The sequence below is a fragment of the Triturus cristatus genome, chromosome 2_1, assembly GCF_964204655.1.
Source record: "Triturus cristatus chromosome 2_1, aTriCri1.1, whole genome shotgun sequence".
NCBI lineage: Eukaryota > Metazoa > Chordata > Amphibia > Caudata > Salamandridae > Triturus > Triturus cristatus.
The window spans coordinates 967,398,814-967,424,953 of record NC_140581.1 but is presented as its reverse complement, the minus strand read 5'-3'; the positions used below and the strand labels follow the sequence as shown (position 1 = coordinate 967,424,953).

The 26,140-nt window shown below is 43.0% G+C and overlaps 1 protein-coding gene across 7 annotated transcripts in view; it reads left to right on the top strand.

Moving 5' to 3' along the window:
- NFIB (nuclear factor I B) overlaps nt 1–26,140 on the top strand; it is a 630,357-nt gene that overhangs the window by 427,506 nt on the left and 176,711 nt on the right. For all 7 annotated transcript variants that reach the window (XM_085633719.1, XM_085633741.1, XM_085633700.1 and 4 more), the window contains exon 3: nt 19,717–19,770. In XM_085633719.1, the coding sequence (XP_085489845.1) occupies nt 19,717–19,770 (54 nt within the window). The remainder of the gene's footprint in view (nt 1–19,716; nt 19,771–26,140) is intronic.

Here is a 26,140-nt window from a genome sequence, read left to right as displayed (position 1 = left end):
AGCTGCAAGTCTCCACTCAGCCCCGTCAGCAACAAGGAATCCCAGATCTGGCAGGTTAACCTGGGACCACTTGGAAGCTGCAAGTCTCCACTCAGCCCCGTCAGCAACAAGGAATCCCATCTCTGACGTCTCCCCCGATAGCCTCGCGCGCGCATGAATCAGCTCGGAGTTTGGCGCGCGCTCTGGGCCGTTAGGTGCCGCCAGTTCAGAACGCGACGCTGCACGAGACTTGCCAACTAGTCTCGGGGTTTCCCGTTTTTTGGCAGCCCCGGAGCCCGCTCACCCTGCCGTGGCCATGGCTGCCAAGCAGACACGACCAGTGTTGTACACTTCCTGTCTTCCTTCTTGGCTTGTCCCGGCCTGGGGCCGAACCTGCCAAGTTCCCCGTGCCAAGCATTTCTCTCAGAAGGTCAGCCAGGCGGGCCCCGGGATCACCTGTGCTACTGTCACGCCGCTGCTTGGAGCACCCACAGAGGAGCGCCGAGATAAGAGCCTCCAGCCGCGGGAGGCGCGCGCTCCGGGACGCAGATGTTTGATGCTGATCACAGCTGGCCTTGGCATGGACGGGCCGGTACTGGCAAAAGGGGAAGAGTGGAGAACCCCCGGGAACCTTGCCAGCGTGTGCATAAGTTGGCAGTTAAAGTTCTTCCGCCGTAATCATTTCTGTGCCGATCTGTGCTGTTTGGAAATGGTTGGCGGCTGTGCTGTGACGCTGCTCCCGATTTAGCAGAGGATACCTGCCCAGCCAAGGACTTCTGGCGCTCTCGTGCCAAATGAATCTCTTTGTTCTTGAAAGCTTGTTGGCGGCCAGTCGTGTGGCATCGTAAAGCTGTCCGCCAACACGTTTCTTTCTTCAGCATCTTCACATGGGAAGTACATGGGTTTTGGCAATTGTCTGCCGAAGAGGAAATATGCATGGTGGAACTGTTGTTTCAGAGGCTGCTTAGCCATTTTCTCTTTTTTTTTTACTTTAAAAATCGAGGCTTTCCTTTTTTGTAGTTTTCACAGAGAGGCTGTATTGCTGTGAGTCTAAGTAGTATTGCCCTGCTTATGTCACAGATGCTTGTTGGCGAGAGCCGCAACTAACCACAGTGCAACTCGGGTTTCCAGGAATTATACCTTTATGCACCCCTACGCATCGCCATTTGCAGGGGCTTCCTGGTAAGATAAGTTTGCGCTTATGGGAACGGGCAAGTCGGATAAGGTGGAAGGGGTAAAGTGAGTGCACTTGGAGGCACAGTATCTGGAAAAAAGAATAGTCAGTTGGCAGGACCAGCAGGGCTGGGTGCAAATGAGTAGGGAAAACAGTCGTCAAACCCACACCAGCACCAAAGTTCACAACGTCAAATCTTCCTCACTGACACGACCTAGAAGCCAGTGAGTGTATAGCGGTCAATCACAGGTGTATAGCACATAGTCGTCAGACTTGTTACTCCATTGTCTCCTTTGGCCCCATAAATCACATTTCAGTGCATCATGCTTTCCCCATCAAAAGTCCATAGCATCAACAGGCTTCAGAGTGTTAAAAGGACACATTTTCTGATCTGACCCATTCATGGCCTCCTGTTGGGTAGCAGACTATATTATTTGCTGCATTTCTGAATGAGTTTGCTCGTGTGCCACTGACTTCCGTGTCCACATTCACCGTGCAAAAGTAATCTCTTTACTTCCCAAAGGGCAGCTGTGCTTTTCCTGTTGTACTAGTTGCAGCCCATGGCTTGTCGGCTTTACGTTATCCTCTTTTCCATTTGCGGTCTAAGGTCCACATTGCCTAAGTTTCCTCTCCTAAGTTTCCTCTCCTCAATAACGCCAGAAAGTGACCAGCTGTGCACCTTGCATTCTTCCGACTAACCCCATCGCTCAGTCTGTAAGGAGGCATCGCTCCCTCTGTTCGTAAACATGGCTCGCAGCCAATCATCCATTCTTTTGTGATGCTTCTTGAGTTATGGAAGGAGCATGTCTGTCTTACTCAGAAAGCCTTTCTGAAGCCTTTGTTCTTAGGAGAGTGCCGACACTATGAAGAGTGGAACTTTTGGAAACAAAGCTCTGTTTTGGTCACAGATACACAAAATGGAAGTGACTGAATGATTCGTTTTCAGTTCCGTCAGTAAAAAAACCACAGTTACAGGATTCCTACCATGGACACACAGGTCTGGACAATTTGCTTTGTCATTCTGTAGTGGAGTCTGTCCCTTTAATGAGGTATGCATCGAAACTAGTGGCCTTCATGGGTGGCGTTTCATCCTACTGCCCTTCCCAAGCATGGCTCTCATTCAAAAACCTCCTAACCTCTATGTCTGGACCTGACTCAAGCCTACTTCTATGATCCCATGCTTAATTTGTAAACCTTTTCTCTAATTCAGTTTCCTTTTTAGGGTTATATTTTATTTCATAGCGTAAATGTGTAACATGGAGGCTGTCACCGGATAAGCAGCACAAGTTGAACTTCAGAAGCTAGCCAGAGTTAAAGACTTGTAGAGCACAATCAACTTTCTGAGCACTTGTGAGGCTCGTTTTACAGCATTGTGGTCTGTAAAAGAAGTCATCCAGTTTTTACCGCTGTAGGTGAAGAACATGTAACAAACACGGTTGAAAGTGTCTTTCATATGTCGTACAGCCATATACCGGAGTACACTGTGTGCTGAGCAGACTTTATAGTCTTCCTCCGTAATAAAAAAATACCTTGCCGTGTTATTATGGAGCACCCACCACAGTAGAGAGCATAGAGTTTAAAGCGATTTAACCAGTGCCTCTGGAAGCAGGTTAGGATTTCCACTGCGCCTCCTCTGTACAAATTTTGGTGAGGAGCCGCAGCTCTGAGTTTACCTGAATAGCCCCTCTAGCAACCAAATAGGGCATTGGGGTACCAGACATCTTCAGTTTTTAGTATTATATTAGCTCACTGAGAACCTCAAACATTAAGTAGATTAGGTTCCACTCTTGGACCTGATGAAATGTCCAGATCCCTTTGGCAATTAGGGGCATGAAACATGAAGACCTTACTGAATATTAACCAAATGTTCATAATTATGCCACTTTTGTTTCAGTTGTTTTTTTTAAGTCTTGACACAGCCACCCACCAGGAATAAAACATTATCAAGGGAGTGACCCTAACCAATTTTAATTCCTTCATACACCCAGTCTACCACATATTCCTATCAACACCCATTTAGGGCAGTATCCTGAGCTCAGGCCAATACCGGGCCAGGGTGAGGTAGAAAGATCGCCGATAAAGATCCCCAGTCTTTGGGAGCCCACTGAGTATTGCAGAGCCACCCAGCAAGGAGCAGCCCCGGTGATGAAGCATGCCACCTATGTGGTTGAGGGCTTTTGCATCCTTAAAATAAAGAATCCCCAAGATCTGTGGTTACTGTTGAGCCTAAGGATAAATCTAATCTTGGGCCTTATAGCGTGACAACACATCATTTTGTGGTATACATTATTATGGAGCACACCTCTACTCTGCTCATTGTAACATTCTCTGATGGAAAGGATATGTGGTCTAGTTTCTAAAGTTGTGACTTTGCTCTCTTGTAACATGGATTCTAATCCTGGCTTTGGCAATTTATGAAAAAATGATTGATTCTAGGCAAAACACGTTATTAGTCCACATGTGCAGTTTGAATACTAATAACATTCATGCCACCTGTAAAATGGAATGTTAACTTATATATGTGCTCCACCTTCACAGGAACAATGAAACCCCCGTGGGTAGCACTTTACGATTGCGATGCACCTGCTATAGAACATACATTGTCTGTTGCTTCTGGGCATGTGGCATAGTGGCCACATATCAAATATGACACCATCAACCAATGCTGGGGTTCCTGGGCACACAAATCAGATCGTACAAACCGTTGGAGCTAAAAATGTAGGCCTGGTAATTGGTGACACTCAATAAATGGACTGCTTTAAAGTCATTAACTAGTGCTAGGCTTGTGCTGAAAAGCTCTTGTTAGAATGGTTACCAAGAAACGGAACAACACCTTTGGGGTCCATGAAAATGCAATTGCGAGAAGTATGAACAGCGGTTGTTAAGCAAACACAGAGGCACCAGTTGCCCCATTACAATACAACACCACGAGGAGTCGGCCTGGTTCTAGTCCTGGGATGTCCATTCACAAATTATGGTTTTCTGGTGCAATAGTCCAGCAGTTGAACTAAACCAGCAGTACAAGTCCAAGAAGGCACTTTTTGTGGTAAATGTAAGCTGAAGAATAGAAATCAGGTGTCTTTGTGATGTAGTGTCATACACCAAGCCTACCTTTAGCATCGGGATGTTCTCAGGCTGCTGATTTCCTCTGTATTTGATGAGACACATTCCAGCATGAGCGGGTCTGCTTTTATCAGGTAAAGGCCTGGTGGCAGTAAGGTGCCACTAAATCTCTCAGCTCAGCCCTGGTGGAGGCCAGGAAGTCCGTATTCTCTCTTATCTGGGGCTGGCTTCACACTTTATGGTAGAATGATAAGAAGTCTGCTCTCCCTTGCTTATCACCGGTCATGGTTAGCCAGGTGCAGTTCAGGGTGTGAAGTTCATGTGTACAAGTCTCTCATTGTCTCAGATTGTTTACCTCCCCTATAAAGCAAAGGAATACTGACTTCATCCCATAGTCAATTCCTAACCAAAAATTTGAAGGCGCTTTAAGAATACAAAAAAAAAATCTCGTAGATTAAAGTTTCTTTGTTTCCATTATGAGTGTTAAAGCCTCATTACAGCTTGGAGCTCAGTGCCAAGCTTCTTTTGCAATAATTAATCGCTTCCTCTTGGCATCATGCAGTTCAGATAATGATAAGATGCTATCAGAGGCTTCACAATGAAAGAAATACAAATTCATGATCTGGTTATAAAGTAAATGCAAAGTACTGAGTAACGAAATTTGTCACAACAGAAGCTATTAATAATTTTGGTCTCAACATTCTCATCTATGATAATGTAATAGAGCAATTCTTGCACCCTAATATTGGTGGATAATATACCAACCTGAGGATCACTCACAAAAAAAATCATCACTACATCAATATTCGAAATCAATCTTATAATTTAAGCCTCCAACTCTTAGGCTAAACAAATAAAATACTTAAATGATTTCAAATGGGAGTATAGCGCGCCAGAAAACTCTACTAATCTGAAGTTAGACTTAATGTGATTTCAATATTACATACCTAAGAATTGAAACATGAGGTACATCTGTAGTCTATTGACAACTCACTTTTTCGTTTGTTGCAATAAATGTATGCCATATTTGGCTTCCTGTTAGTGTCATGATATCTGAGATTTCAGGTAAAGTAAAAAAGAAGAGAGGGTATTACTGGGTTGTGTGCCTTTTTTGAATTATTTATTATACATGCTCACAGTCATGCCTCAGGTGAGGCATGCTTAGTTCTAACTCACAGGTCGGAAGTCGAGGTGTGAGCAAATAGGCAGCATGTGCATGTAATTAGAGCGGCAGACCCTACAACCCACGTCATTTCTTTGAAGTTTTATAAGATAAAGTAATAGCTACAAACATGTGAAGCGCAGGCATGGCTCCCCATGCCCCCCCGTGTTCTGTTTAGCCAAACTGCAACCAGTGTGAAAAATAATCTTTCCAATTTGTCAGACTCAGCAAAGAGTGAAGTCTTCTGTCAGAAAAAAATATATAAACTGCCAATTTTGGCTACAAGAACTTCCTCCGGCACTATTCTGTCAAATTAACCTCCCATGTAAAATTTCTGTGGTTTCCTTTAGTCTCGGACACAGCAGTGGGCAAACATATTTACAACACACTTACAAAACTGTAAAACCAGCTAATTACCCGTTCCACCATATTAAACTGTACAGCCCTTCAGGACCTTGGCCAAGGAGTTAGTACTTTCTGCAGGAGGCTCTTGGCAGTCTGAAACCACTACACATCTCCAACCCTCTTGCACGTCTAAGGAAGACTCAAGATCATTGCAACAAGAAGGTTTAATCATATCTCCAATGTCTTCAGTGAGTTTACTAGCTCTCCATTGGGGCACACTATGATTTTAAAATAAGTTGCTTTAACTGTAGATAACATTCTGTCAGACCAATTGTGGATTCGATCAGCTACCTGACAATTGAAGTTAACAGAAGTGGTATAGAGTTTGACTTGGGTTTCCTCTTTAACAGAATCCAACGGAAATCCATTGTTGATCCATTAGCCATTGCTGATCCATGTTTCTATTTATTGATCCATGTTTCTGTATGGTGAAGTGACTGTAAGCCAGCACGATTGGAACCTCTACCTATCTGGTTGACAAGCTCACTTTCGCAGTTGGCTCACGGTACACTGACAGCCAGGACACCATGAGACTGGAAATGAAGAATGCAAAAAAAAGCCAAAAGGCCTGTTTTATCTAGGCATGCTTGATCTGGAGTGGACTCCCTATTTCCTGTAGAACACACTAACCCTGCTGCAGTTTAGGAAATAGCTGAAGACACACCACTGTAATGAATACTATATCATTGTGCGATTAGTCTGCCCCACTCTTAGAAATCATCTAACCCGGTTCGAAACATACTCTGTCTTTAGTTTGACCTAATACTACACTCTGCTAACTTTTGGCTAGGTTAACGCTATATACATATCATATTCATATTATTATTAGTTCGATTTGTAGCGCTCATGGCTGCCCCAGCAACGGGGCGTCCCAGCGCGGCCCTGACCCAGACCAGACACCAACGACAGACACAGCAGGCTACACAATCTATAAAGACTTAGCAGGACCAGAGAACAACCAAGTCTTTATCGCTTTACGAAAAGGAAAGTGCTGTTGAATAGATCTAATAGAAAGCGGTAAGGAGTTCCAGAGTTTGGCGGCAAGGTTCCCGAAAGGAGCGACCTCCAGCTCTGGCCTTATGGATACGAGGGACACAGACCAGCGCCCAGCCCGCCGATCTCAGGGGGCGGCTGGGAGTGTAGGTTGTTAAAAGATTGGCCAGGCTCAAAGGGGCCTGCCCCGCTAAGATTTTGTGGGCCATACAGAGAGCCTTAAATTGAACACGCTTTTCCATCGGAAGCCAGTGCAGTTTAGGGAGCAAAGCCGTCACTGAGCTAGACCTAGGAAGCCCTACCAGCAAGCGCGCAGCGGCGTTCTGAACCCGCTGCAATCGTTGGATGCTGGTTCTGTTGGCGCCCAAATAAAGTATGTTCCCATAGTCCAGTCTAGACAAGATTATGGCCTGTACTATGGTCTGACGTACCTCAGGAGGAAAAAAACCAATCACGGGTCTCAGGCCACGAAGGAGCCCAAAACACACCCCAGCAACAGACTTGGTCTGCGCATCAAAAGTCAAATCTTGGTCGAACCATATCCCAAGGTTTTTTACGACTTTCTTAGGAGAGGGTGCAGGTTTAAGGCGTTCCAGCCAGCATCCATCGAACCATACATCTTGGTCCTTCCCGAGCAGTAATATCTCGGACTTGCTGGCGTTAAGCTGCAAAAAGTTACTCGCCATCCAGTCGGCAACTGCTAAAAGATCCTCCTTAAATTTCTTTATGTTATCATTGCAATTCTTAGAAAAGGAGATCAGCAGCTGGGTGTCATCAGCATATGACACCAATGCAAGGCCTTTGCTCTTAGCTACCGCAGCCAGGGGGCGAACATAAAGATTGAACAGGAGAGGACTAAGAACAGAGCCCTGTGGAACGCCCTGCGGCATATATACATGCTAACACTATTAGATCCTGGTCCTGGACAAATTGTTCAAATGCATGAGAGCCCCACCAAATTATGGCCAGAGGGGGTTATAACAGCACTGGAAGGTTTCAAGACCTAATTTGGTCATCACAACTAAAATTGATTAGATTCTATGTCAATCTGCAGGTTACTTCAAGAGATGCGCAGGGATTAATAGTCACACACTTCCTGGTGGGATGATAAAATCCATGGTGTTCACAGCTCACCAGACTATTTTGCTTCATTTTAGGTAGAAAAACACCGAATCCTTGAACAGAAAGTGTGGTACACAGGTTAAATTGTTTTAGAATATTTCAGAATAAAGTTTGCATTATAAGGGTTTATAAAGAGTACATTTGTTCAACAGCGGTTTTACAATTTATATGTTTATAGATGTCAAGAGAAATGTATTACCAATTGAAAAGTGCTCTCCCATTTTACCTATATGTTTGCACCTGAATGTGTTCCACACAGGTCCTTTCTAATCTGTGTATTTTCACTGAGCCGGTGTCCTGCATCTTCACACTGATGTTGGTTCAGTGTTATCAGCAGTGGAAGTTTTAAGTAAGCCCTGAGCAAAGCGGGCAGGAACGGCACTGGGCAGCGAGCTTTGGAGACCCTGCTGAAGGCCTGTAATACTATTGGAAGTGGGCATCTCTGGCTGATTACAAAGCTATGTAACGCAGTGTATCTGCAAAACACACAGAGCATAGCACAAATTAGGATATTGTACTAAAAGGAGTGGCCTTTGTACCGAAGTCAATGGCCATAGTTTTCATGCATCTGTCAAGGATTCAAAAGCACAGTGTGGCACCCATAGGTCACTGGTTTAACCCCTATTTCTGTGTGTATTTGAGGGCACAGGGGCACACTATCTGAAGGAAATGTATGAAGTACAACTCGGAGGACAAATTAGCGCATGCTACATTTCGAGATGGTCCTTAAGTTAAACGCCTTGCCATAACTGACTGGAATACAGCGCCTTCTGTGCATTGACCTTGGACCTACGTTAATGTACACCTGTTAAATTAATTGATAATGGAATTGGGACAGAATTCTGCAAAGGCTACTCCTTTGCAGGCAGCTTTTTTTTCATATTCTATGAGCTGCTTCTCGCAAACTCTGGTTGATTTTCTGAATCCACATTATTTATATAGTTCCTAAACTTGATGGAATCCAGGCGCCAGTAGTTACATGCCAAAAAAAATCAAAACTATTTTTATCTCTATTTCAATAAAAATAATTTAGATGGTTGTCGCAGAAGGATGAGCTGACTGTTTGATCTGTGAGGGCCCATTGTTACTTGGGTTCCCCCTCGTCAGAGATTTCCTGTTAGATGTTCAGACACAAGCAAAGCCCGACTGGGTGACCACAAGAAACAGAAGTTGTCCAGTGCCCACGTTTTTACTATACAAGGATTTATGTATACAAACCAGAACTTAAAACAGAATTCATGACTGGATCGGAAGAAAATGGAGCAAGCAAAGATTGAGTCATGTTTTGAAAACTAACCAGACTTGCCAATATTCTAGGCAAATGATTTCAAATACATTTTCAGTAGCCTACATATAGAGTTCTGTGGAACACTCAGAAAGAGACTAATGGGCTGATGAATGAAAGGGGGTTTCCCATTCTTTGTCTGTGAGAAATTGTGTTAGTACATATGGGCCTAAGTATCTACTCAATATATGATTTTGTGAATGTACGAGCCATAAAGCCATAATTGTTTCTACTCCTCCTCCAAGAAAGCCCACAACTTTCTTAGAGGTCTAGTAGAAAAACAGCAGTTAATTCATTTAAAGTGGTCAATAAATGTATTTTTTATTTTGTTTCTAAAATTCCCACAGATTGCATTACATTTGATAAGACTTGTTAAATGAATTTGTTTTATCCGAAAACAAACATGTATTTAAAAAGAAATGTAACTGGCCGATTTTGTTTTTGTTACGACAGAAATGATGATTGTGGCTACATAAGTCATCTAAGGTTAGGTCAAAAGTTGGTTGAACTATTACTTATTAACAAGTGATACTAGACTTTGTGTCTTGTGACTCCAGGCTCACCATGTGGACACATCTGTGGGCTGTGGGGAAAGCAGACCTTTATTACCTCAGTTCGATACAAGATTTGCAGTCTCTATTTAGAAATGCTGGATGTTGATTTACACTTGCATTTGTGATTTCGGACTATAAGACACCCTATATTTGCTGCTTCTACCTGGCTCGGTGAAATGCCGTGGCTCACGAAGATAATGGCTGTTCTGGTGTTGAATCATATTGCTTTTATTGAGATGAGAAACCCACACTCCACTATCTGCCTAGCCCGTCCATTAGATTCTGCATACAACTCAGGAGCCATTTTGGCTACATAAAATAGTGTCTAGTGTAGGTACTAACTCACTAAGCCATGTGACATGCTTTATAGTTGATTTTTACACTCTGATATTCTTATGGAGATGATTGAGGCACTCAGGCTTGTGTATAACGTTTATTTCTGACGCTTGCCTTGACCTTTTGATTGGACTAAAATTGTTTATATATCTCATATACGTAAAGGCCCTCTTCATTCATTGATCTGCTGTTGTGTCATTCACATTTTTCTTCCGCCCATTACAACATACAGCATGGGACAAGCTTCCACCCACTTCAGACATTAAATAACGTTATTGCGAGTGGCTTCATCCTTCCCTTTCACATGGACCACATCCGCACACAAAGTAGTTCCCTTCAGTGCAAGGGCCACTGTGACAATGTGTGCTTTTTGAGACCAAAAACCATTTGCTTTCGTTTTTCTTTTTATATTTGTGAGGGCTTGGCATCTCATTCAGCAATAAATAATAAAAACAAACAAGTATTGACAATGCTAGAAGGCTTGCAGCCAGCACCAGCCTATTGGCTTTGCAAATGCTTGTTGACTGAGTGTCTGTGCCATTTCGAGCAAGGTATTCACACTTAGGAATTCTGTTACATTGGATATCAAGTATACCCTTAGACTCCAGGCCTTTAGGGGCTCTTGAAAAATACACCTTTTCAGTATGCAGTGTTCGTGATTCTCAAGAAAAAGCCTCAATTGGAAAGAATTAACTTCTGCTAGTGATAAGGTTTGACTAGCAACCATTGACAGACAGACCTCAGATGCAGATCTGCCTTAAACTTTTGAGGATGTAATCAGGGTCGACTCTGCTAGCAATAACATACTTCCCAGTGGAACAGTCCCTAAAACCTAAAAAATACAAATGTGATGTGTCGGATTCGATTTCTTGCACATATTTTGTGTGGTATCATTACAATGCTCCCTAGGTTGCAAGTATTTACATAAAATTCAATATACGAAATCTGCGACATATGTTGTTGCTTTGTAATGTGAATGTTTTGTCATCACCAGACAGGTTTCAGGTGTCCTGCAAGTTGTTAAACTAAAAAATAAAAAGAGGAGTTGAATTACAGTGATTGAATCAGCCTACAGCCAACCCTAAGCTCCCTGTGAGAATACATGTCAGTGGCATTTCTTGCAAAAGCAAGGTGTGCTTGACATGCAAACAGCTAACACTAACTTTGAGAGCAGGTATTTGGTGGTGAAAGTGGGCTGTCATTGGGAAGGAATCAGAAGGGGGGCTCTCGATTAGGGGGAAGTGGACTCCTGTTGGGTAGGAATCAAAACTATTTCGAGATTGTGCAACTGAAACCAGGCCTTGAACTGCTCACTTTTCCAGACAGAGCCTCTTCTCCCACTCAAATAGCCTGGGCAGCCCGACCTCACCCTGCTCCCTATTTCTATATTTACTCCTAAGCGCACAGATGCTGTATATATACACACACTTGCTACGCTGGCGCAGTTCCATGGAACGGACAGCCCTCCATTAAATGCCAGTCAGGGGTATTAAAGCTTAAGAAGTCAAAACAGAAGAAAGCAAGAGTAGGCGATAGGATGGCTGCAGCTGAGGCGACGCATACTAGCGACGACAGCCTTGTCCCGACCAGGGTTGGCACAGCGACAACTAGAACAGCATGTCCCTTTTCCTGTAAGCTTCACTTTACCTCAGAAGTGCGATGGCCATCACGTAAAGCTATGGCGGCACACGTGCTACTCTACTGAAGTTTGGCCTGGCCCATGGCACATTTGCTAGTGGTCTATAAGCTTCCTTCTTGGCGGTGACATTTCTGAGCTTAAGACAAGCCAGCCATGAGGTTTTGCAAACTTCTGTGAACATTTTTGTGGCTCAGTCTTCTGACAGACAAAATGTGTATTAATAACTCATACAAGATCCTATTCGGCACTTGCGTGCTTTAAGGCATCTATTTTACTAACTCTTTAAACTGTAGCTTCTAGGAGGGGCATTAAGTTAATGTCTGTCGGTTGGTGTCAGAAATATTTTCAGACTACCAATGTTGTTATTCTTTATTAAGGCAGTCCAAATACAGTTAGGTAGCATGAGTATGCTTTGCTAGGCAGACCTGCAGGGGCCGTCACACAGCGGTGGCTCCTCCGCTTTGGCGGAGGAGTGTCGCCCAACAGGAAAAATAAAATTATAATAACTCAATGTTATTATCATTGTATTTTTCCTGTACTTACCCAGTTTTGTATTAGGGGCGGGGAGGGGCTGGGCTGTCCTGGGCCGTCAGCCAGCAGCAGAAGGAGTGGTTGCCACATTCAAAGTGCGCAAAATGGTTTGACTGCCCGTCTTGGGCCGGCCAAACAGTCATGTGCTCTTTGCATGTTTTCCACTTGGCTGTATTGCAAGGCTGGGTGGAGAACAAGTACCAATCACAACGCTGCTGTCATGCTGGTGACAGCAGCGTCCTGATTGGCTAGGGGTGTCTGTGTGCTTCCGGCGTCTGTGGGATAGTACACCGTCAACTGAAGGACGGAGGAGGCGGCGGCTGGCAGCTAAGTGCAAATTACTTTTTTTAACCCCACCCCACTACTACTGCCCTGTAGCAGCCACCACTGAGCGCTTCCATAAGGAGAGGTAAGGCAGTGACCCCAGAGTGCCAAAAAATGGTGGTACCAACTAGTGGGAAAAGGACCCAAAAGGCCCATTTTCAGTGTCTGGGGAGTACTGCAGGTCGAAACACACATTTTGCTTTGAGTCTTCACAATCCTCACATGGCTCCAGCAACTCACAAAGGCTGAATATATTCTGTCTTTTCACCACTCTTTTCACACATTCATCTCCAACAGTAGGGAGCATTTTAGTAAGTTTGATGGATGGCGCGGCATGGTGTAAATGAAAGAACTGTACATGGGGATGAAGGTATTGAATTTTCAAGGCGAGATGGTTTATTTAGCATTGCTTTGCAGTAGAAACGCGCACAATCTTTCTCATAAATATTTAGTATGTTGTGCAATGTCGAAATGCTGAACACATACACAAATTTGCTTATTAGTTCAAAGCCTTTATTTGTTCCTATGATACATTTTTCCTTTTTTGACCTATGGTAAAAGACATTATAGGACACTTTTTAGCTGGTTACTGAATTCAAAATGGTCAGGAGTTGCGATTGTGATCGCGGTCTGTGTGTTTCGCATATTAGCGAGCAATAATCATAGTGTATCCACCATTGAAGATGTGGTAAGAGGGAAGAGTATGATAGTATGTACATTCTTACTAGCATGCATTTGCATACGAAATTTGATTGTTGCCTAATTGTAATTCACACTAGTGTTTTGACTCTTCCGTAATCAAAGACGCGGTTAAAAAAGTAGCCACACGCATACCCGTGGGTGGCAACTCCTCCTCACCAGTTAATTTCCCATCAGCAACTTACTGTGCACATCATGCAAGAGATGCATGTTTGGTTAAAAAAATATTCTAGAGCTGTGAGCAACAGGCCTGGCTTGTGATGGGTAAGTGAGTCTCCCATAGATTGAGGACAGCAAGAATTCACCTTTGCCTCTAAGGTGCATGAAATCTAAAAAAGTTTGATTTGATCCTACAGTGCTCTTCTATAGTCTGCAAACAGGAAAAGTGATAGGAAAGAAAATGCCTCTAGTGCAAAGTCCAATTTCCAGACCTGGCATTAGCCAAAGCTTTTTAATTTTTCTGAAGTTATATATCATAAATTTACTTGTGGGGGCTTTCAGCCAGCCCTGTTCATACATTGGCCTGTTATTGTGTCATTCATATTATTCTTCTGCCCGCTACAAGAGGTGTGGCGCAGCGGCCAGGGCACCTGAGTCCGAAACCTGGGGGCTCACTGTTCGATCCCCAGTGCCAGCGGCAGATCAGCCCAGCACCATGTGACTCTGAGCAATAGCTTGCTTAATCTTCCCAATTGCCCCTTGACACCTTTGGGTAATTGTTTGAGCTTTACAAATACTGGACATTTACAGTATACAGCATGAGGCACCAGATCAGCCCACTTCAGTCATTGGATAACTTACTGGAATGACAGTATTATGCCCTTTCTCGAGGAGCACACCCACATACAAAGTAGTTCCCTTCCTTGTTGGGGACTACAATTGCACTTTTTCAGAGACAAAACAAATATTTTTGCTTTTAGCCTTTTTCAGATTGATGAGTGTCAGGTACCTTCTACAACAATAAAGTTGGCAAAAACCATGACAAAGCATAACAAGCACGGACAAAGCCAAAAGGCTCACTGTACCACTGGAATGAAGCTACACCTGTTGGAAGACCCCCAATCAATGTGAAAGCGGTCTTGGGTTACTTGTATTCCAGTTCAGTGAGGACCTGGCCTGGCATTTTAGGCTGGACTGTTGCTATTAGAGCAAGATCAAGGACGATTTTCATAAGGCTAGTTCCAAACTGAGGTGATATGGTGGGCAAAAGCAGGATGGATTGGAATGCTACAGCAAGCTATTTCCAGTATTTAGGCAAATTGCAAGCATTCCTCCAATCGCCTCTTATGTGTTTAAAGCCAAAAGGCTGGCAGTAACCCAGACCTTTTGGCTTTGTCAATGCTTGTTTAACTAGCCACCTAAAACCAGAGGTTCTGTGTCTACTGTTAACAGGATAAAGCCTTTTCCATTGTTTGAGTATGTTAGGTCATTTTGACTGGGGCCAGAGAGGCTGCCCTCACCAGAGCACAAGCCAGCTAAGCTGACAGAGTTCGAAACTTAGGTCTCTCGTGACCAGATAGTGCATTCACTCACAAACAGGGCTCTCCTCTTTGAAACCTAGGTCTCTCATGACCAGATAGGCATTCACCCACAAACAGGGCCCTCCTCTTTGAAACCTAGGTCTCTCGTGACCAGATAGCGCATTCACCCACAAGCAGTAGAGCTGAGTTCATATCACTTCATGCTAGCTTGCACATGCACAGATTGTGTAGTTAGCGCAGGGCCTTTATAAATTTGGCTCCTGGCTTCTCTGATAAAATGCCTTAGAACTTCATCTGTTTACTAAGTCTTGCAACAGAGGCAACCTTTACGTAACAAAATGTACAAAGCAAAGAATTAAAAAAATGAAGAAACTTTCCCACACATGCACGGCGGTTTCGCAAGACCAGGAAATCATTTGCACCTGGAGTCCGATGCCATGTTTACAGTATTATTTTAACAAACAATTCATACACCTCATATAAAATGCTGTCAGACTTGTATAAGCAGGCTCGCGAAACACCTGTGGCAGTGAGAACAGGCTGGTAAAAAACAAAGCTGGAGTGATTTAAGGTCAGCACCGCCTGAAAGAAGGTATGGATTGGAAATGTGGTAACTGAAGACGCCTGTGTTGGGAAACCGGCCTTTGTGTGATTATATGTGCTTTGTGCGCTGGGCGCACTGATTGACAAGAGCCTTTCAGCAGATTTATGAAGGAACAAGCAGTACCCTTTTCTGAATGGTGAGGGGTGAAGGGTGGTTGTAATGGGTGCATTCTGTCTGGTCAAGCAACTGGTTATTTACTGCTTTGACACATTCCAGTAAACAACAGGAGTGTGGGTGCTCCCACGGTATGTCTTGTCGTTGAATATCTACCGTGTATACACATGTAGTCATACTTTAAAACCATGGGTTATTCAGTGAGGAGGGGGAGGCGGTCACAATTCGGTTGTGCATCACATTGTAGCTGAGTTGCTTTTGCCCTCATATACTCATGTTAGGATTATTGTAACAGCCTTTATCTTGAACTCCAGGGCCTGTTGTGTTGAAATAATGCTTGTATTTGGAAGATATTGAACATTCCTAAGAGCCAACATGTGTTGGCATGCCTGATTCGAGTTCACTGAGGTCCAGAGAACAACTGCATCCCATTCAATGCACATTTTTTGTCTATTGGGCCTTCTCTTGTGCAGCCTCCCATTATTTCTGCTCTTGCCGCTGGGTTATGCCAGTAAACACATGATTGAGATTCTCCGGCTGTTACATTTTTGAAGATATGTTTTTTCTCAGTGCATTCATTTAAGTTTTGGGATCTCCTGCAAGCGTATCTCGGGTACGTTCCGGCTATCTTACAATTTGGAAAAAATTTGTTTGGAAAATTTACACATCACATGTCAGTGTTATACTGCTTCCTTCACCAGCCATATTTTGGTATTGCGCATACAGAACACACAGTAGAACACATCATCTACTGTATTCCTCTTGGGGATCACTCAACACTCTACCCTCAAGCTGTGCCATCATTTCTTTAGTGTGCATTGTGCCTCTGGGCCTTGGCGAAGGTATAGTTTTGGACTCTGTATGCCTACCTTCTCCTGGCTGGGCCTTTTTATTCCCTGCTTCACACTCTTTGTGCTTAACAGCTGTTCACTGCCACGATCTGTGCCTGGCCAGTGAAGGCAGATGGTCCTCGTTCCTACGCGCGTTCAGCCCCCCAGCTGGCATTGGTGCCAATTCGCATATCGGCAGGTGGAGATACCATCTAATCTAATGGAGGCCTCCACACACAGCCCAAGCACAATGTTCATCCCAGCATATGGGAAGGGCTTCTGTCTGATCCCAACTTCCCACGGCAGCAGATTTCACACTGTCAACACTAGTAGGCGGGATGCACATCATGTCTGTTTAGTAGTTATTTGCATGTTTAGTGGCAATGTGTGTTTCGTGCTTTGTGGCCCAAGTTGCCTCTGTAGACAGATGCACAGCAGCATTATATGCACAAATAACTAGTACAGGCAGCGATATGATTGCACAGTGATGAAATCAATGCTTGATCTGTAAGCTCCCGGGTTAGCGCATATTCATCAGGTGAGATTCATCAATAACACTCATATCGAGAACCGGCTTTAGAGTAGTGAAGGCAGGTAGCCCTCTGAAAGAGAAACATATCTCTGGAAGAGCAAGTTTGTTTATGTGGCGTGAAATACAAGTATCTGGAGTAAATAATGTTTTTACATCTGCCTTGATAGCACAACAAAACCCTAGAAATTCTTTGAACTATACAAAGAGCAGACTACGGAGTGTTTCTCTCTGATCGCATGCTATTGGCTGTTTAGTGTATCATTCCGCCTCCTACTGAGTGCTTGGATTTCAATGGATGAAGGACAATTTGACATTACAGAAATAGGCTCAAGTATTTCACATTCAATTCTTTATCTCGTGGATACATTGTATATCCAAAGCAATCATTTTTTTGTTTTGTTTTTCACTGCAGCCGTCATTTAAAAATAAAAAAAATGTAGGGCCTGATTTACAGTTTGGTGTACATGGAACTCTAATGTAAATGCAACAGAGTACCCTGTCCACCAAATCCTCGGTCTGTCTGCCTCATTTGAGAAAAAAGCCCCTGCTGCCTTGGTTGATCGAAAGCATCCTCCATTGGCACAATTGAGATAAGGCCATTGGAGAAAGCAAATTACACTGTCCACCCAAATTAGGGTGGACAGTGTAATGTCTTTTTTTCTGTTCGTCACAGGGACAGAATAAAAAAAATAAGACCCTTAGTCAGGAATCAAAATGAAAGGAAGATCTACTGGCTTTACCAATGCTTGTTTTTACTTATTTTGAGAAATATTGATGCTATATGAGAGACTGGACGATTAGCGTGCCTTTGGTGATTCATTTACTTTTTTTTAAAGCATAATGCAATTATGAAAAACATTTCCAAAAATAGCAGAATATTTCTATAATGTATAAAGATATCAAGTCAGTTCAGCTATCAGTTCTATAAACCTTTCTGGTAAACTGTCCTACAAAGACCCTTGCTTCTTATACTCAAAGCGCTAGCTTTTTATCTACCTAGTCCACAAAAGTATATGAATACATGTGTTTGAAAGAGAGAAGAGGATGAGAAACGCAGAATAAAAGATGGAAGGAGTATTAGAAGTACATGTGACTGCTTTTGAATGTCGTTTTTGCAACTTGGAAATTTTGATCAGGGTCATTTACACTTCCATGTATTAACTTTGAGTATGTATGACGCATGCCCACACATATCAATTACAATAATTTCTAATTTGAATTTAAATTTCACTTCTGTCTGAAATGTAATGTTTTGTGATAACCAGGGCATATATGCCTAAGCAATTTGTATCTCCCATGATCATAAGCGTTATCTTTTTTAGTAATTGTGAATCTTTATGTCAACTTCGGAAGTCTAACACACGAAGATCAAAGGGTTTACTCCTTGAGAAGTGGCAGTCTCTAGCACGGGTGTTGAACGGGGAACATTGATCACTTCATGGGCAATGCCATATTGGATATCACATTCAATGTCCTCCACAATGCACTTGGGGAGATACATTTGTTTGGTTCGGAATAAGAAGTAGAATGAACTGCCTACTGCAGTGATCTACATCAGCCAGGTTGAGTGTGAGAAACGTAAATTGTTTCTTCGTGACTGCCAATGACTAGTGCAGAATGTGTTGTGTATGTGACTGGGTGTTTTCGTCAGTCGTTTTCCCTCTCTCTATGCACTCCAGCAGCAGCCTGTGTTGGATTCCAGCAATTCAATGATTGGGTGCAAATATGTACGGCCTACTCTTGGCCTAGTGGCTTGTTGACTTGCTTCACTCAGACCTTTGATCATGGTCCTGGGACTCAGCATGCAAGCTAAGATGCCTATTCCCTAAGCTTTGACTAATGGGTGTGGCATTCAATCCCAGTTAGAATTTAGTAGCCAGGGGCCCAGCCATCATTAGTGCCATAAATACAGTGGTCTGAGGTGCCATGTGCTTGTAGGGCAGTGGCAGTCTTTTAGTACCAAATTAAATAGGGCCCTTGACATTCTTGTGACATCACTGTTTCATAGGACCTTTTTTGTTTCCTAAAGCCACTGTCCAGCAAATATCCAGCTTTGGGTTGTAACGTGCGCGAGCAGATGGATATGAGCTTCCTTGTCATGTTCATCATGTCTCACCTGCAATATTTTACATTGTGTGCAGTTTCATGAAGGCTGTTCATCATACATAGACTATGAGCCAGAACGCGCTGGAAGCAGTGGAGGTTTATCATTGCCAGTCTTGAGTCCAAGTCTTAGAACAGTTGTAAATGTAGCACATGAACATGAAGTATCTTACAACCTCTGCCTCACACTGTACCTGCCAGGTGCCAAGTCACACATATTGCATGTTTACTATTCGTCGCTCACACATATTCACAGGCATGTATGCACACTCATGTTCAAACATGCTCACACACACACCTAAACACACGTTCTAGCTAACTATGGCACCATTAGACTTGGTGCAGACAGGGCCAAATTCTGCATTGAACGTAATGTATATCCTAAGCCATATAACATAAAGTCAGCAGTGGTGTAAACGCTAGTGTGGCTAATTCACATTTTGCTCATAGGTTTTGTAGTCATGGGTGACTAAAAATGTAATTTTCATACTAAATACTTGAAATAAAATTTCAATGTGAATGCTGTATGCCACCACACCATTCATTTTGTACAAGTAGACCCTATCATTTGTATTTTACTTAACTTGTTTACTTCTACAGCAGGTCTTTATGTTATCCCTCTGTGAAATGTGACACGTGTTTCACTATCAACATATGATTCTTACACTGGTACCGGATGGCTATAGCAAAAAAACGAACATATTTGTACCCTTGCATGTTGTCGTTTTTTAATGTTATAGAACTGCTCTGCATGAGATATTTACTAGTTCTTCTGTCTCTTCCCAGAATCTGGACAGTCAGAAAGTCCAAGCCACAACGATCCTGCCAAGAATCTGCCAGGTAAGGGCACTTTCTCTCAAAATATGTTTGTATTTAACTAGCACTGTATCCCTTTTGCTGAGCTGTATAAGGTATGCTACCAGAGTACATAAGCAAATGCACATTTATCCCCTTTCTGCTTCCAAGGCATCCTCCCAAATTAGGTTTTATGTCAGACGGATCCTCACCATTCGTTTACCTAAAAAAAATCCTAGGTTGAAATGTAGATTTTTCGACATCCTTAGTGATTTAATTTTTTCATCTTTACTTGAGGTTCAAAAAGGTACAAGTGATCACGGCCATCATCCCACATAACTTCTACAATTCCACAATTATCTAACATTGTTTGTTGACAGTATCAGGTCTAAAGTATGCAATATAGAGAACTTTTCTGGATGAATTATGAAAATAAAATATAGAGTGATAAAGCAAAAAATATACGAAGTACCCAAGTAACGGGTCTATCAAGTACAGTCATGAAAGAGGCGGAGAACAAATCTTCAATCAGAACATTGTAGATTCCGGATGCCACTTCATTGAGATAACTCAACTGTTTCAGGTATCTGTGAATCAGTAATTCTGGGTTGTCAGGAGGCTTTGGACTCCTGGTCCTTCAGAGCCAGTGTTTCCGTTGCAGTTCCTGCCATAGGTGGTTCTGATGGCTGCCAAACTATCCTTTCAGTTGTTCAAATGATTTAAAGGCACCATTCTGTAGTAGCTTGTCTATGGTCGCCAGTCGTTTGCACGACCATTCAGGCCAGTGGATATGGTGGTTTCCTATTTGATTGCTGCTTTGTGCCAGATTGAGGATGTTGCATAGAGGAGCTGCCCACTTTCAGTGACTTTGGTCTCAAATTCTGCTTGTCTCTGCGAAGGTGTGGTTCTTGGGTAACAGGATGGGTTCTCTGTAGTGAACCGGTTGTTTAGTCACCACTCAATAAAGACCTAGTTCTGGTGAAAGCTCGGGGGGGGGTGTGTTTGATGTGTACCATAATAGGAGGCAATGTGAGGTAGACATGGTCCTTCTGATCCTGTTGATGCATATGTTTGTGCCATCTTGAGTTTCGGTGGAATATTGCCCACTGGTAGGCTTTCACTTCCTTGTTGATCCTGTTTTAAATTGTTCACGTTTGCTTAGCTGAAAAATGGTCATAATTAAACCCAGGCGACACTACCATTTTTATTGTTTGGACTCTGCCCTACAGAGATATTTGTAACTTTTCCCTTTTGGCAAAGTCTTTGATTGTTTTTTTCCCACTAGATTCACAACATTTTCCTGGATCTAGTCTTTAAGTTCAGACTCAGACATATACCCAAATATTTCATTGTCCAGGGGGAAACAATGAAAGGGTTGTCTAACGGGGGAGCTTTTTGCACTGACAGCAGTCAGGCGCATCTCCTCGTTTTTAAACTAATTTATTTTTTATCAAGACAAACTGGAAAAAAGATGCCTGGAGGTTCGACCTCTGACAAGGCCCATTTGGTGCCTTTAAAAAAACAGGGAAGGCACTTTCTGCAGTCTCATTGCTAGAATTGTGGCCAGCGTTTTAATGTCTGTATGTATGAAAGAAATAGACCTGTAGCGGAGACAGTGCAGGGGGTCCTTGGCATGTTTGGGAATCAATGATCCAGTGGCTCTGTTCAACACACAGGCCCACTTTACCAATCACATAATTGATTACCTTACATAATAATGGCACCACTGTGGTCACTGTAATCTTGTAAAATTTGATGTGTAAGGCATTTATCCCCAGGAACTGTCCCAGTAAGCTGAGATTTCATGGCTTGGTAATTTGAAATTCCATACAATTTCAGAAAAAAAGACAATGAATTATTCAGATATCGCCTTAGGATGTGTTATGGTATGCCCCATGATGTTTTCAGCACTGGGATCGTGAAGGTTGTGTCTAACTGTTACAGCTGCAGCATTAGTAGGCGGCTCACTTTCTCTACTTATTTATAGTGTTTGATCTGAAGTCTTGTCAGAGAATCAAACAGAGTTCATAGAATATTTAGCTTGTGTCAAGGTCTGAAGGCTTTCAGAAATTGGTGTAGTTCTGGATGTTTCATACAAGATTGTACCTTCTCGTTCAGAATCACTTGTTGCTTTTCAGTCTCCTTTGTGGGTTGTATGACACAACCACGCATTAATTTTCAACGCATTATTTAACAATGCAGACAGAATAACAAATGCGTCTGAGCCACACATTCCATTTACAACGTAAGTCGTTACAACGACTTGCCTTAGGGTGGTGCTTGACTTTGGAATAGAAAAATTCAATTTTCCAACTTCAGTCACCGTAACAGTAGGGAAAGCATTAGACTTTAAAGTCCAACGCCACTTGACTTAACGCATGTAGTTGTAACAACTTGTGTAGTAAATGTAATGCGTGGTTCAGACGTATTTGTTATTCTGCCTGGGTTGCAAAGGCAACAGGTCGTTCGGCGGTCGTTGTATTTTCTGTTTTCCTCCTTTGCTTAACTGCTAAGTCCTTCGTCATGGAAAACAGGCTTTAGCAGCTGCCCATAGGACTTGGTGAGAAGACCCCAAGTGCTTGGTCCAGGATCAAATTCCAATCCTTCCCCAAACACCTGTCCCAAAGATCCGAATTCAACAAATGATCTAAGAAGTCTCTTTATGCGGATGGGGGCATATACGGAGCAAGTGATCGGTGATATTTTTATACCAAAAGCTTTATGAATACATATCTTTCTTTCGCATCTCTGTGCGCCTTAACAACATGCATCACTAGTCTTTTGTCGAAAGGATGGCTGCTCTTTTCTTTTTAGGTCGAGCCTAGCGGCAGCGCACATGCGCTGCTCGCTCTGCGAGGCATGCTGTAATAGAGTATGCTGTGGAAGCCCCGCCCACTCTCCCATATTTTTCATTGGCTTGTGTCATTGTCCTTGGTAAATGCTGGCTTCCGATTCATTATGAGGCTTGTTAGTCCCTCCTTGTTACCACCTTGTCGCCATTTGTTACCACCCGTAACGACTGGACTGCTTACTTGGCTCATTACATGTACTGCTTTATCTAGTGAGTGAGCGCTATTTATCTTACTAACACTGATGGGGACAATGGCGGCTGCTATATTTTGTTGTATTTGCATGTTGAGCACGGCACCTGCTTCAGGGACACCACGCTCTGTTTATTTTTTAATGTTTTTTATTTTAATACTGAGCTCGGCGCCCGCTTCGGGGACAACACGCTCGGTTTCATTATTTTTTTATTAACTTTAGTAATGAGCGTAGCACCGCTTCACAGACACCGCACTCTGCAATGCAATAGCTGTTGCTTTTGATATTGTAAATGAGAATGCGTTTTAATTTTTTATAAAAGGCATTGCCATTTACAATACCAATAGCTCAAAAACTCTTACTTGCAAGACCTATTGCATTGTAAATGCTTGTTATAGTAAGCAGCTCCGACTTCAAAGCAAATAGAGTACAGCTCAGGACTGGAACAGTGGAGTAGGATACCACTTCAACCTCCAGATCCCTTTTTTGTTTCTCCAAGTAATAAAGAGGAGGCTATTGCAGCAGAACAATGTCTGGATATTTCAGCGCTAGGTACAATAGCACTTTTTTCCTTTTGACAAAGTTTGAAGAGGCTATTGACATTCACACACCAGTTGTTGAAGTGTTCCGATTGAATGGACATGGCGTTATGTTTGTAGGTCTGGGAGAATTACAGGTATGTGCTAGGTTCTTGTTTAACCCTTGCTCTTTGATGAAGCTCGGGAGTGCAGTATGGTTCCTACAATTCACAAAAGAACAATGAGCAAAACAGAAATACAAAATCCGAACGCAAAAATTTAAAACAGAAATAAATTTTGCAGACTGCTGATAGAACAATCAACGCTCAGCAGCTATCTTTACATCTTTACACCCAGTGTCTGCTTCATTCCTCATTCCTGTACTATGGATTTCTTTTTAATAATTGTATGTTTCTATATTGCACTATTGGTGGCATCTTCCTGGATAAATACTTGAGGCTAGACCCTCCAAAGATTTGCAGTCTGCTGATTTCAGTGAAGATCTGGGTTTGTATCTGTTAATCAGAGGAGGCCCCTCTGAGCATCCACACTGAAATGTGCAGCTCTTCGATGTGGGATGCTGGTTGGTCTCTGTCGAACTCTCCTTTTCCCAGGGCTTGTCCGTCAGAACAGAAGTATGTGCCTCAGTATGCAGGCGTGCGGGCAAGGTTTCCTCTATTTCATCATCATCATCCAAGAAATCCAGGGATTGATCAAGAGTACTCGGTTCATAGTATTCAGGTCTGGCTGTCAGTTGTTACCACATTATGGCAGAGTTAACAAGTTCAACCTAATGTTCCTCTGTTTCAGTACTGGTCTTGACACCAAACACTTCTTCCATAGTAAATTATTTTCATTGGAAAAATCAGCTGCAATGAACAATTTTGGTTAATCTTTCTGAAAGGGGTCATGTTTTTTGCCATATATAAAAGATTGCCTTGTCTGCCTGTGCTGATGTTGAATAAGCTGTGGTGGTTCTAGGTGAGTTAGATTTGGTCTGAGCATAGGACTGCACGCTAATGGGCGCTCCGGTACTCGAGGCGTGAAGCGGACATCAATGTAATCCTAGCATGTCGAGATGAACCTGTTCAAGAAGGATAATGCATTTGCTCCCTCTTCTTTTTCTGGGACACCAAAATTTCGAATTTTCAAGCACCTGCTGTGATCTTCCAGGTCCGCTATTTTCTTAAGCAGGCTTCACATTTCCTGAATACAGTTCATGACGGCTAGCAGATTTCTATCATTCTCATCAAGCTGCTTAGTGCTGCTGTCAAAGATCTTCTGGAAGCTAGTGATGTCCGAGCAAATATACTTAACATCCTTGTTGGTTTCCAGTGTGGCTTGTTCAGCTGCTCACATTGATAGTTTAATTGCTTGCAACTCCGAGAGGAGAGAGTCTAGGACAATGCTAGGGACAACCATAATTGAAGAGGCACCACTTGTGTCTTTAGCCTTATTGGACAAGGCTTCAGAAAAAAGCAGCTGGTGAGATGCTTTGTGGCCAGGCATTAGATACGATCTTGGAGATTTGTTACTGTAGAGGTCACGAAGAAAGCAATTACAATTCTTGGTACAATAGTTTGTGCGTTGTGGTATGATGTCTGTCTTCCTCCACACTCAATGTAAAGTGATTGAGAGGTTGTTTCGTACAGTCCTGATTGAGGATTGCAGTTTACAGTATTGTCTGGCAGGAAAGACCACTTGTTGATTTTAACCTGGGACAGGCCATGCACGTCACGGTCTTAACTGGTGCAGTAAAGTGGTTTTCATTCCATTGGGGAGGCTCCCACTAGTGAAAATAAACAAAAAGTGGAACTTCCATGCCAGTAGCACTCAGCGACGGTCCCAATCCAAGATGGCTGGCAAAACATTTTGTAGTACCGTTACTGAGAAGGCCTTATCGAAGTCACGAACAGTCTTCGGTGTCAGCGTGCAGAACCACCTACCAATAGACCTGTTTGGTTCCTAATTCCATGCGAATGCAGACTAGCTTCATGGAGCTCACAGGGGTAGCTCATTGTGGTTGACCGGGAGGCAGAGCAGCACCAGCGCCCCTCTCACCCAGGCTGAGTGAAAGTGGAGGCCTAAGCTCAGTCTCTCCGGTTAATGATGCTCCCCCCCCATGTTCCGGGCTGAATGCCCCTTTCTGTCCGGCCAGAGGCCAGGCTCGTGGTGAGGAGGCCGTCACAATCAGGCCAGTTTCAGCCCATAGTATCGAGGTTTGCTCCAATTTGAAGTTCCCGCGGATGAAGCAGGACTTTGGAGATATAGTGCATTCGAATATTGTCGACATTCCATTATTTTGTGTGAATGATCAAGATGCAACAAAGAGCTATTAGTTGAATGCCATCTTTATTCATGGCCCCACTCTGCTTCTTGTGATTCATTTTTAAACCATGTTTGTATTTTCCCATCCTATTTACTGAATTGAAATATCTGGCAGCGTTTTGTAATTCTTTGTATTTTTTATTTGCCACTTGTTACACGTATTGTGTGCATTTAAAAATTTGCCTCTTTTCCCAGGATCCGGTTTCTCCTCGTCTTTAATCAGGAAAATCAAAGATCAGGAGGCAAAAAAAATAAAAGAAAAGTGTGATAGAGAAATTAATCAAGTCATACACTTCTAACAGTGATACAACTAGTCTAGTTACTGAAAATAGGAGGAAATTAGAACGAGTTATAATAGAACTAATAACACATACGCAGCATGATGGTGAACCGATCATTCACCCGTGAGTTATGGATGTTATTTTCTCCAGCCACATTTCTCCTCTCTCACCAGCTGTGGATCTGGAACCCTGCTTACAAAATTGGTCACACGACATGCACAGATCGTTCATGCATGCCGTGACCTA